The sequence below is a fragment of the Microtus oregoni genome, unplaced genomic scaffold, assembly GCF_018167655.1.
Source record: "Microtus oregoni isolate MIOR12 unplaced genomic scaffold, Mior012 000000F_ref0000247, whole genome shotgun sequence".
Classification (NCBI taxonomy): Eukaryota; Metazoa; Chordata; class Mammalia; order Rodentia; family Cricetidae; genus Microtus; species Microtus oregoni.
Window position 1 is genome coordinate 25134603 of NW_024543059.1, and position 13248 is coordinate 25147850.

Sequence of the window (13248 nt, forward strand, 5' to 3'; positions counted from 1 at the left end):
AGTTGTACATTTTACCATTTGTGCATGTGTATAAGTTGTAATGATTAAGTGGAGTATTATTCAGTCAGTAATGGATCCCTGCTGTCTATACCAGCACCAGGGAGTGGCAGGTGCTGTTTTAAAACCGTGACCTTATTTAGAGTCGGAAGAAACAAGAGAGATTGAATCTGAAAGGACTTCAGTGGTTAAGAACTGAATTCTTTAAGGCAAGGGCTTTAAAGCCACAGCATTCAATCTTCCTAGACTTCAGCTCTCACCCGCTACAGGAATTCTGAGCCCCACCGAGGTCAGGCTCAGAATCCCGGAAGGTAGTAGATTCTGATCTCTGATTTAAAGTTCCAAGACGGCCAGCCTGAGGCGAGAAGGCTGAGCTCCATTTTCCAGGAAAATTCTCATTGGGCGTGCTGCAAAAGTAATCGTAATCACCCTGCCTGCTGCAGCTGCAAGTTCACGTTCTAGTAAGAACTCAGAGACTTGTACTCTAGCCTCTAGTAGATGGAAAGCCCGCCCCCACTGTAACCATAGCAACGCTGACACTGGAGCGCCTAGGAGCCCGGTTCCGCCCCCCTCCCTGACAGATATTGTTTCCCATCCTCTGTCCACATGGGCGCACTGTGTCACTATTGGTCTATGGCCCAGGACCGTGCCTTCCCCCCGCCAATAAACTGCCTGTGCACGTGCACTCTGCTGTCTCCCGATTGGTAGAGCTGCCCTGATCACGCACCACCGTCCTGCTCAGCCCGGCGAGGGGCCTCCAATGGAATGACTCAGTGGTCATGCACAACCAATGGGAAAGAGGCATGTCTCGCAGCTGGCCTATGGGCGCGCGCCGTGGGCGGACTGTGCCGGCCCCTTTCCAGTCCCCTTGGGGTGTGTTAAAGAGACAGGGCCCAGGTACGGGTGTTTCACCCGTCTGGGCGCTGCGGCCGTGGTGGCCCCTGGGCTTGCGGCCGGCGCCCGTGACAGCAGCGTCGCGGAGCCGGCTACCTCAACCCGGGGCCGCTGCCGACCTCGCTGGCAGAGCTGCATCTCCTGGCGGGATGGGCGGCGATGCGGGAGCCGGTGGTCCCCGGGGCCGCGTCAAAAGCCTGGGACTAGTGTTCGAAGATGAGAGCAAGGGTTGCTACTCCAGCGGGGAGACAGTGGCTGGGCACGTGCTGCTGGAGGCTGCAGAGCCGGTGGCCCTTCGTGGGCTGCGCCTGGAGGCTCATGGCCGTGCCACCTCTGCCTGGGGCCCGAGCGCTGGGGCCCGGGTCTGCATGGGTGGCAGGGCTCCAGCAGCTTCCTCAGAGGTGGAATACTTGAACCTGCGCTTGCGCCTACTCGAGGCCCCAGCTGGTGAGCATGGAGATCTCCAGGGAGGGAGCGGGAGGGGGCACGCCTCTAGGTGGTGGGTGGCATTGAGGAAAGCTTTTGGAAGGGGGACCATCTGTACTGTCACGGGTGAAGGGCAGGAGGCCAAGTATGTGCCCCTACCTGGCTTCTAGGAAGTGTCCAGACCTTTGATGGGTGGTGTGCCTTTGCACCTGGCCTCCTGGGATCTTCTAGTGACCTAGAAGGGAGTGAGTCGTTGCCGTGGGAACCAGTGATTAGACTGTCTGGGTTGTAGGGTTCTTCCTGACCTGGAGCCATGGACAGTGGGACCAGAGTCTGTGAGGTTCTATTATGTGGCGCCCAGAGTCTGATGGTCCTCCACTCTTTCCTGTCCCGGCCCTAGACACTCCTCTGCCATGCCATTCATGATGATTTGCAGAAAACTCCATCTTGGAAGAGGGAAGTGGTACTAGGGTAGTTCAAGGGACACGTTCCCTCTCTGAGGAACCTGTGTTGGTCATACTAAGAGCTGTCCCTTCCTGCACCTCCCTCCTCTTCCTCTTGCCTCTCCCCTTTCAGAAAGGCCTTTGGAGACAATGCCATCTGGGGATTTCTGAATTAGGCCTTCCTGTTCACTCAGTTTTCCAGAAGTGCCCATGCATATGTATGCTGGGCTAATGCTGCCTCATAAACTGCTGTTGTTCATCATGAAAATGCTAGGAACCGTGAGTCAGTCTTTTCCCAGGGGAAACTGCTGTACACTTTACCTGGGCCTCACCAGCTGTGCCTATCAAAGGCGAGCTCACTACTGATTGGATCTTCTCCTCCTATGGAGGAGTTCAATGTCCACAGTTAAATCCTGGAATATGCACTATGGCAGGAGCTGCCTTTTGGATAAAGGGGTGTGGCAGGAGACATCTCTTACCTGCCTTCCTGTCCTTTCTTCCTTGCGGATTCCAGGATTCTTTTTCTCCCTGTGACAATAGCCAACAAGGATGTTAAAGATGGCCGACTGGAAGGAAGGCCATGGAAGAGAGAAGTAAACAGGCTTTTGTCCAAGATTCAGTCTCTGAGCCCATAACTCCTGACGAAATGGAGATAAAATTGGAGGCCTTAAATCTAGGATGAGAAATGAGCATTTGTTTTGGTAAAATCTGGACTAACATATAGGTTTTTAGTCCACAAGTAAGGTATTGTAACTTTGATCTAAGGAAATGGAATTTCTAATTCTAGACAGTTGCCAGTTTTCTTAGAATATTTTTTTACAATTATTATTGTTACTGAACCACTTACTTTAAGCATGGCTGAACCTCTTCATGGATTGCGATAAAGATGCAGAAACCACAGAGTTGGCTTCAGTTCATAGGCACCCACCAGAGTGTGACCTTACACAGGTCCCTCACTTTCCCCACGGCACCATCTCTAGATCCCTAGCTCTCACTAGAAGTCCTTAGTGAATGAAGCAGTTCCCTATGCCACTATAGTCCTCAGAGAACAAGGCGGAAGTAATGAGCCATAGGACAGAACAGAAATGGCTACATTGTGCATTTTGTGAATGTTTTTCACTAAACATAAAAGTTTTAAGAAAGACGGAAACCCTTTTTTTCCAGGCTTTATGGTGTTTATCCATTTTCTCAAGTTGATTTTCTCATGTGAAGTACTGTAATTACTGTGTTGACTTCTCTCCTGAGGGGCCCGTCATTTCTCTTATCACTTTTCAACATGCTGGGCAGCCCTGTTCTCTGCGTACCTGCCCTGCTTCCTCGTGCTGCTCCCTTCTTCATTTAAACACTACCCTTTCATCTCTATTCTGATCCTCAGACTCGAGGCCCAGCGTTATCCATGTGAGAAGTTGCTGGATTTTAGCTCTCTCTAGTCTTTACTTGAGTACGAATTTCTAATCTTTTCCCCCAGCTGGTCTTCCGAGGGCTGTCCCTTCTGTCACCTGAGACCGGTAGATGTTGGATTCATATACAGCCCACATTTCTAACATGCGCATGCACTTTGCCATGTGCAACCTAGCAATCACAAACCAGACCCCATTTCAGCTCTTGTTCCAGTTCCCCTGGAAAAGATGAGGTACGGAGGTGTCCCTTGATTCTAGTCCTTGGCTCCATGGGACCTCCTGAGGCTTGTATGGCCACTCCTGCACACTGGGAGCCTCTGGAACTCACACTGCATCACACCACTTTGTCTAACTCTGTATGCTGACCATCATCATTGTTCCCTTTGCCTTCAGATCACCCACCTGTGATGTCTTTATGCGAAGCGGGCCCTTGTTCCTTGTTTCCCCTTTATGTAGAAGACAACTGAAAACTAGAGATAGTTTTAGGAGACCCGTTGGGCCGGTAATGCAATGTTATTTTTCAAAAGTGCAGAACTGAGTTGTTGGTAATTAAGTAAACCACAAGAAGCACACCTCATTAATGGTTTTGACTGCATGAAGCAGAAATATCAAACCAGGTAGCAAAACAAATTCCATACCAAGTTGTCCACCATCTTTTCTCACCTTCCTTCCTCCACCCACAGTGTAGCCTCAAGTATGAGCCTGAAGGGAAGGTCTGTCATGTAGGGAGCCATTGACCATAATGGAAGCCACAGAATCCGCTTTGGAACCCATTAAACAGACTGACTGTGGATGTTCATCATTGGTTCTCTAGACTGACACTATCCATCCCTGTCCTTTGGCCTTTGCTTAGTAACAAGCCTGTGCATGACGTTGAATGATGCTAGCAAGATCAGAGAACGGGGCCATGCTATGTTTGGAAAATCCTGCTTTCACCACCAAGAACCCTGTCGATCTCAGTAGAGCTAAGGGTGAAGAGTTGACTCTTGCTGCTTTGACTGTCTTCTGTGCAGCAGTTACTGATGCTGTCCCCAAGATTTCTAGCTCAGTCTAAAGAATACATAGATGATTTTGTAGTATAGCCAAAGGAATGTAACTTGTCAGTTCCTTTCAGATCTGGTTTAATATTGGTGTCTCATGTTGGTATAAATAGAGTAACATCCAGGCGTGTGTGTGTGTATGTGTGCACATGTGTGTGTACTACATGTGTGTTTATGCACAAATACTGCATTTGTGCATTGGAACTTTTAGCCCTAGGTATTAGTACTTTATGGTAACTATATAATTGATCATTTTGTTGATAGAAGATTGTGTGGTGTGTGTGTGTGTATTTCTTAGTAAAAGACAAATTCACATTTAGGGCTCTTGATCTGTTTAATGAACCTGCGGAGTATCCTGCCAGGAAAACCACCTTTTAAAAAACATACGATTTAGATTGTGAAGACTCTTGATTTAATGTTGATCTTTGTTAAAAATGCAGTATGGTCTCTTTCAGGTGAAGATGTCGCTTTATTACAACCTGGAAAACACGAGTTTCCCTTTCGCTTTCAACTTCCGTCAGGGTGAGTGAAGCTCTTTCTCATGTTCTGTTTCCTTCCCTTGCCTTGTGTCTGTCATTTGACCACCGGTGTCCCCAACACTGAAGTTCATGTGCTCATCCCATGTGACCCTCCCTGTCCTTTCAATTTAACCCACCTTGTCAAGCATGCTTTTCCTGACTCTAGCTGAAGATAAGCTCACAAACCAATATCTCTGGTTTATTTCAGGCCGTTGCCAACGTCGTTTACTGGGAAGTATGGTAGCATCCAGTACTGTGTGAGGGCTGTTCTGGAACGACCCCAAGTACCAGACCAGAGTGTAAGAAGAGAGCTCCCGGTTGTCAGTCACGTGGATGTCAACACACCACCCTTATTGGTACGCTCTTCCTTGCTCCGTCCCTCCTCCCTTTCAGGAGTGATGTCTGTATTTTGACAGGGCCACAGTGATCTGCACTATTCCCGTCTGCCGGTTCAGAAAACACATTGTAACCCATAGGCATTCACTCTAAAGATGTGATTCTAGGTTGGGCAAATTACAAATTATCTGTGTTAATTCTATTGATTATGCCCCTGCTGTTCAGGGCTGCTTTTGCCAAAAAGTTACACAGGCTTGAAATGCATTAATAAGTCTTAATAACCATAATGCATAGCAGAGAGGGGCTACTTTGACCAGCATGACCACGTTCGCAGGACTGTGGTATTCTAAACTCTCCAATAATAGCAGGTTGAGGAACAGCAATTACGAAAGAGCATTAATCACGCTCAGCCGGTTATTGAAGCCCAGGCCATTATGCTATGTATCCTTCCATTTCGCATGTCGTTTTCCAGCATTAAGTAAGCCGGTGCAGCTGCCACCGCGAGCCGTTCACTTATCATTTCCTTATGACAGATTTGGCCACATTAAGGCATTGAACTTCTAACAATCATCAGAAATACTGTAGGCTGGTAAGAAGGATCACTCTCTAAGACACAACAGAATAGGCAGGATGGGAACTAATGAGCTGCATTCTTTTATCTGCACCCATATTATCAAAATAATATAAAATTATACCTTTGGCTTTCATGAAAGCCGATAGGACCAAATGGGTCTTCATTTAAATATGAATGGATGCTATTATTTTTTGCTTCATAGATAATACTGAGATAATTTAAACTTTCCATCTTGACACTGATGTGGCAAATACATGATTTTAGTATTGGATGTTTCTTCTTTTTTTTAGCTAATATTTTTAAAGACAAGGGAAAAGCCAACAGCTAGAAGATTTTTTAGTTCTTATTTTCACAAGAAGTAGAATAAATGTTCCCCCTTGAGATAACAGATGACAGACACACCATGTTTGTGTGGCTTAGCCAGAACCATGCTGCCCTGGCACAGACCCACTTGGTAAAGTGCTGGCTTTAGTAGCTTATATTTAAAAAAAAAAAAAAACAAAAAAAACAAAAAAAAAAACTGTATGTAGAATTTTAAAACTATTTCTAAAATTGTCGTAGTTTTGTGGTAAATTACTATTGATGTTTGGTTTTCTTGTTTTGTTTTTTGTTGTTGTTGTTTTGTCTGTTTTTTTTTTTGTCAAAAATGGACACTTGACCTTTTTACTATTAACTTCTAAAATTGATGAAAAAGACGACGAGCAGCAATATTTGGCAGAAAGGTTTTGGTTTTCCAGTTTGTAAAAAGAGCCTTTAAGCCACAACCCAGAGTTTTTCTTGCTTTTAAGAATAGAATCCTATAGAGGGGTATAATGTATCTCATTACATATTCAGAGCTGCTGACCCAGGGTATGTGGATGCACAGTTAAAGCCCCCAGAATGGTCCAAGAACTCTTGGACATTCTGTTTGATATGTATTCTGAAGTAAACAAAAAAAGACTCTTTTCTAATCCCGCGTGTGGTGCGTGCCAAGCAGTGTAACATTCTGACTGTGGAGTCTTACATCACTGCTTCTTTCCCCGACCTTTACATTGTCTTAAAACATAATTCCGCCATCCTAGTGAGATGGCTCGGCGGTAAGAGTGTTGATGTGAAAGCAAGAAAACACAAGTTCCAATTCCCAGCACCCATGCAGAAACTGGGTGGAGTAGCCTCACATAACCCCAGAATTTGGGGACAGAGGCAGGTGAATCAGGGGCTCACTGGCAGGCTAACCAGCTTAGATTAAAAAATGACCTTCGGATTCGCTGGGAGACCAAACAAAAAGAAGGTGGTGAGTGATAGGAAAGATTCTGGACATTTTCCCTTGCATTCTGCATACCCTGGCATGGGGGTACACATGCCCACACACACTTGTGCATATACTACGCCATGCCTACCACACACACACGCACACTACAACAATAGTTGTAGAATAAAGTGTGAATACGATCCTTGATTGCTTTTCTAAAGGGTGTTGTGTCATTTCCTAGAAACACAATAACTTCAGAATAAAATAGGGTAATGTCACATTTGTTCAAATCTAAGAATTTGCCCTAGTTTTCCTAAGAGGAAAAGGGGTTTTAGTACACAATATCACATAAGAATAAGGAAGATTAGTGTTTCTTTATAATTATTCTCTAGAAGACTATGAGTTCTCTTGAATGGTTCAAGTAAAGTCTTTTTGTTTGCAACTTTCAAGACTCCTATGCTGAAAACACAGGAGAAAATGATTGGCTGCTGGATCTTCACATCTGGCCCTGTGTCACTGAGTGTCAAGATTGAGAGAAAGGGCTACTGTAACGGTAAGCAGCATGTCTGAGAAGGCCCAGACCAAAGGCTCGTTGATTTTACTGGGTGGTTGGCGCAACTTAAAGCAGTACATTTTATAATCTATAAAGCACTTTGTAATAATTAACATTTACATATTTTTAAGGGCATGTATAATAGGATTTAATAAAACTCCCATTTTTTTTCTGATTCCAGTCTTGTTGCTTTAGTAACAAAATAAAATTCATGAGAGTAGGGAAGCGCTGGCTTTTTATTTTCATGTCGCACAGGAAGATGCAGAGCTGTTGGCGAATTGTGGGACAGATGTGTAATGTTGAGAACCCACTTACCTGCCCTGTCACTGTCTGCACCTTAACCTTATGTGTTCCTGAGAAGCCAAGGCTCTGCTTGCTGCTGGGCAGGTTTTCATTCCTCAGACTCCAGTGAGGTTGTTAGTAAGCTTAGCCCCTCCTGCATCATTTCTTTATGTGCCTTATCTTGATTTATGCATATTGTTTAATTACATATCTTGAGGCTTCTGAATGTTGTCTTTTTACAATGGAGACGTGAGTAGAGCCACTGACATAACATGTCACCTTCAGCTCTGCTGGCCATTCCTCTCTCTAAGGTTTCTCACAGAAGCTTCCAGTCAGGGCTGCAGCTGAGTTGGGCTGTGGCAGTGTTCACTGATTTCTTGAGAATGTTTTGAATTGTCCCCGAATCCATCTGGTTTCACTTCTCTTTTCAGGAGAAGCTATTCCCATCTATGCAGAAATAGAGAATTGTTCCTCTCGCCTGGTTGTTCCTAAGGCGGCCATATTCCAAACCCAGACGTATTTGGCTAGTGGAAAGACGAAGACAGTCCGGCACATGGTTGCCAATGTTCGGGGAAACCACATTGGTTCTGGAACTACAGACACATGGAACGGGAAAATGCTGAAAATTCCACCTGTTACTCCATCCATCCTGGATTGCTGCATTATCAGAGTGGACTATTCCTTAGCTGTAAGCAAAGCTTCCTCAATAATTAAACATACGTAAAACAGAGCAGTAAGCCATAAGATTGCAAATTTTGTCTCTAGTTATTGCATTAATACTTAGGGAAATGTTAGCATTCCTGCCATTTGTGGGTATCTGAAGATAGGCCTTCACTGTCACTAAAAATATCTCTGTACCTATGGGAGTTTAGTGACATAAACTTAAAGGAATTGGGGTGATTGTGAGGAGTGTTTGTGATGTTGAAGCATAGCTTCATTTTCCACGATGGTTACAAGATATGTCAGCTTACAGTGAAACACGCACAGGCCATAGCCCCCTGTCACAAGGTTGTGCTGTGGTTAGTGTTTGTTCATTTTGTTTGTCCTTCATTTTGTTTAGTCAGGACAATTTCTGTTTGTCCTGGGGTGGCGTGCAGAGAGACAAAGGCATTTGTTTCCATGAAAAGGAAGTTGAATCTGCTGAGTTCCCACGAGGTTTCTCCTAAATCTGTGCCTTTCTCTCCCTCACGCATGCTTTTCTGTGTGCATCTTAGGTCTACATCCACATTCCTGGTGCTAAAAAACTGACGCAGGAGCTGCCCTTAGTTATCGGTACAATTCCATACAGTGGCTTTGGCTGCAGAAATAGCAGTGTTGCAAGCCAGTTCAGTATGGACATGAGCTGGTTGGCACTGACCCTGCCGGAGCAGCCTGAAGGTAAAACATTCATGTCTTCTCCTGTGAGGTTCCAGATAGAGACTAGCTGAAAGCAGAACATGACAGGAACAAGTGTTTGCGTGTCCACTCTCCCACTGCATTAGTGCGTACATGTTCTTTTGGCAGTGATCAAATGCCTGGCAGAATGACACTACAGGGAAGAAGGATTCGTCTGACTTTCGTTTTGAGGATGCAGCATAGGGTGGCAGTGAGAGGCGTTTTAGCTCTGGCTGCAGGAGCGAGGGGCAGCTGGCCATGTTGCATCCCCAGTCCGGAAGCAGAGAGAGATGAGAGCTGGTGCTCTGTAGAGCCCAGCTCTCTTAACCGAGTCTGAGTGCCTGGGACAAAGCTGCTCACGTCAAAGTGGTTCTTCTTTCTTCAGTCCAGTATCTGGGAAGTCCCTCACAGACATGGCCAGTGTTCCGTCCCCTAGGTGATTCCATGTCCGGGTTGACAGTAAATGAAGCATCACAGCTCCTCTGCTGTTTTATACTATCTTACACCACTAAAATTATATCACATCCCCGGGAAAGGCATCTTGAAAATTTACTCTAGCCATGGCACAAAGCCAGTGACAAACCCAGCAATAAAGTCAGCATCTCCCAAGGCTACTTTATAATGTTAAAACAACGAGAAATGGTTCGGATAGAAGTATAGACTTTTGCACATCTTCTATAGTTATACCTCAGAGACTTTTGTTTGCCTAGACTGTGACATGTAGGTCACAAGAAAAAGAAAGTAATGGAAATAGATTGTCATCAATATTAGTGGCTGTGTATTAAGGGAACTAAAACTTTTCTTGTGATGGCCACAGAATCTTCAGTGTGGCTCAGTCTCTTGCTTTGGGAATTTTTGTGTGGATTTCAGACCTCAAACTCCATTTCTGTTTCAGCACCACCAAATTACGCAGACGTGGTGTCTGAGGAAGAATTCTCCCGACACGTTCCTCCGTACCCTCAGCCCCCTGACTGTGAAGGAGAAGCCTGCTACTCTATGTTTGCCTGCATACAAGAATTCCGGTTTCAGCCTCCACCTCTTTACTCAGAGGTAAAGAAAATTAAGCTCATTATACTGTCTTCAGATAATCACTTGTCCCCCCCCCCCATTCATTAATGGACCGTTGCTGACTCACAGTTGGCTGGGTATATGCATAAACTTGTTCTTACCGCGTTGATAGATTATCACAGCCACTTAGCACATTTTCTGGTATTTAGCTTGTGATCTGTGGCATGCACATGCACTCTTGTGGGGTGCCTTGAAGATGTTTTATTTGGCCATAGAAGATAGAGAGCTCAGCAGTCGGTGGCGGACTTAATAACAGGTGCTAGCAACTAACATTTACAGCTATCATGTAATTAGAAGCAGGTAGGAGAACCAAGGTGCTTAGCCATTACCCGGTTTTTCTGTCTTGTAGGTTGATCCACATCCCAGTGATGCCGAAGAGACCCAGCCTGTTTCCTTCATTCTCTGAAGAGACTGCAGAATTCACTGTGTTGTTACCAACTTAGAATATTGGTTCTTTCGCCTGCCTTGTTAGAGGAGAGAGAAAGTTAACTTAAGAACGTTGATGCACTTCAGGTGTGAAGATGACAGATATGGAAGACTATGAGAACCTTTTGGTGGGCCGGTGGGATGGTTACTCAAGTTTAGGGTGGGGCCGGTTGTTCCCTCTAAAAGTGGATGAAAATGTGAACTGAAATACTGGAAGTGCTGGTGGTGGAAGAGGAAGTGAAGGAAGGCCTGCACTGTTGGAGAGGGAGTCTTAAGGAGCTGGAATGCTACTGGAGTATGCTCTGACCAGGGTTCACACAGTTAGCAACTTGTGGGCTTGGAAGGAAGGCCTGATTTGGGGGAGCAAGACAGCTTGGAAGTGAGTGTGAATGAGGAAGTGGTCTACTCTCAAGAGAATTGAGGTTTTGGGGTCTTCATGATTTCTTACCATGTTACCACAGCAAGGATGGAGGTCCTTGAAAGTGTCCTTTCTGGAGTCCATGGTCATGGGAGATCCTGAAGGAAGTGACAGTGTCTACTCTTTCCTGGAGAGGTTTAAGCGTACCCTGAAAATTGGCTATGCTGTGTTAGGAAGCCTAGAAGGGATTCCTTCAAGCTTGCCACTTCAGAAGGAAAGAGTTCTCATGTGTGTGTGAAAGGCTGTGCTTCCACTTTAAGAACTTCTGCAGGATGTGTGTTTGATGTTCCTCATCCCTTGTTTACCTGGGGAATATTAGAAAAAGGTGGGGTAGGCATGACATCTTTAAGATATCTGATACCTACACAAAATAGAGTGTTCTCTCCTGCTACCTCTGGTGACTTTGTCAGGCCTGCTCGCAGAACTCCAGGCCTGACTGACCTTTGGGGTTTCTACTAGATGTAATTAGCAGACACCTTTAACCTGCCACTTGATCTGAAGCTAGACTAAGGAAAAACTCCATGAACTTAGCATTAAATAGAAACACCTAAGATCTTAAAAGAAATCCCAACCCAAATGAGGATAGGAACGTGCCTGCCCTTCCTGTGATGGGGCTTTGGCGGGTGGATGACAGTTACCATGCTGTGCATTTCTTATTCCAGTTCATTAGTAATTCCATTTAAACTGTGATTTTTTTTAAATTGTTTTGGTGCAATATTTTGTCGTCATTGAGCCTCAGGATAATTGAGACTTGCAGGGCTGTGTTGCTGCTAGCAGGGTCAGCAGTGTCTTTACCAGCCTCTTCCCCTCCCCTTCATGGTCACAGACTCAATTGTTTTGCCTCTAATCTGTCGGTCCCAGGAGCTGAGAACATTGCTGACACCAGGTGGGAGGGATAGTCTCCCGGTGAAGGTCTGGACCAGCCAAGTCCTAAGGGTTTGATCTAGAAACCCTGGTGCTTTGCGGGCAGAAGGTTGTGCTGTATCCATCCGAATGATGGATTTATCTCCAGTCACCAAATTCACTTAAAGACATTTGTCTAGGGTTAAATTTTATATTCAAAAGTCAGTGGGCCATTCGTTCAGGAATTTTTGTACCAAGGTGAGCTAAATATGTACTTTTCCCCTCTGAGCATACCTCTCCTGTGGTTGTGTTAGTGTCAAACACAAGTATTTCATTGTTAAGTCACTGTCTCAAATGCCAAATGGTATTGCCAGTACTTGTGGTGTGGGGATTGCCACATACATTGTTTCTTAGGTTAGTTTTTAGAGATTTCTTTGGTATTTTTGTTGTATGTCTGTCAACAGTTGTGGGTGTTCGAGTGCTATCTAAACTATTCTGTTTTCACTGTAGAAAAGATGGTGAGCTGTCTGCCGGCTTCCAGCCCAGAGTTTACATGCTTGTCAACACGCGGTCCGTCTCCATGAAACCAAAACCAAGGGAAAGGAAGTGACAGGGTGGACCAGGTGGGCTCCCTGTAGAAAGGCCAGTGCAGTCAGTTGCTTAAAGAAACCGTGAGGAACCCTGGGGAAGTGAAGCAGAGCCAACTGTGTCATTCACGAGACTAGCTCAGAGACACAATTGTATGTGGTTCTGTCTGCCCCAAAGCTTATAGTCAGGATCAGATGAATGTAGAACACTGCTTCGGAAACCCTGCCAATGAAGATCAGACTTTAGCTGCTAATACTTGCCTGTTTAGTCCCCTCTTGCTCTCTTTAGTTTTGAAAAAATGAAAAGTGCCCTTCGGATTTTCTTTTTGATGCCCGAGGTTTGAGATTAAAAATGTCTCTATCTTTTGCTGTACACAGATCTTTCCATCCCTGGGCAGAACTTTACTTTCCATGTTTTTTGTTTTGCACAATAAGAAACTCAGTAGGCAAGGGTTATGTTTTTGATAAGTTCACTAGCTTTTTAAAGATTTTTATTAAAAATGTAATAACTTAACCAAGCGGAAAATAAGAATTGTATTTTGTACTCTTGTTTGAACCCCATGGGTTCCTTTTGTTAATAAAATGGTTATACAAAAGATCTGGGTGGCTAATTTTGTTCCTGTGTTTACTTGAAAGACTGACTTGAATCATTATAGACTTCATGAAAATCAATACCCACACAGAGAATCCTGTTATTAAGGTCATTTGTTTATGCATGAGATCGAGAGTAAAGGCCTAACCTGAAGACTTCTGGGTCTGTACAGGGGGTGGATTTCCAAAGGAACTCAAGTACTAGCAATCCAAGAAGAAAAATCACAGACTAAGAAAGTATAAACTA

General features: G+C 44.9%; 1 protein-coding gene across 2 annotated transcripts; it reads left to right on the plus strand.

Moving 5' to 3' along the window:
- The first annotated feature begins 908 nt into the window (after positions 1 to 908).
- On the plus strand, positions 909 to 13000 carry Arrdc4 (arrestin domain containing 4). Of its 2 annotated transcripts, none has more exons than XM_041660071.1 (8): positions 909 to 1338; positions 4656 to 4722; positions 4927 to 5074; positions 7310 to 7412; positions 8126 to 8382; positions 8909 to 9071; positions 9964 to 10118; positions 10486 to 13000. In XM_041660071.1, exons 1-8 carry the CDS (start codon positions 1041 to 1043, stop codon positions 10540 to 10542), a joined length of 1248 nt encoding a protein of 415 aa, XP_041516005.1. In that variant the 5' UTR covers positions 909 to 1040; the 3' UTR covers positions 10543 to 13000. The 2 variants fall into 2 exon arrangements, with proteins under 2 accessions (XP_041516005.1, XP_041516014.1); XM_041660080.1 differs by having other exon boundaries at positions 8909 to 8966.
- Positions 13001 to 13248: the final 248 nt, after the last annotated feature.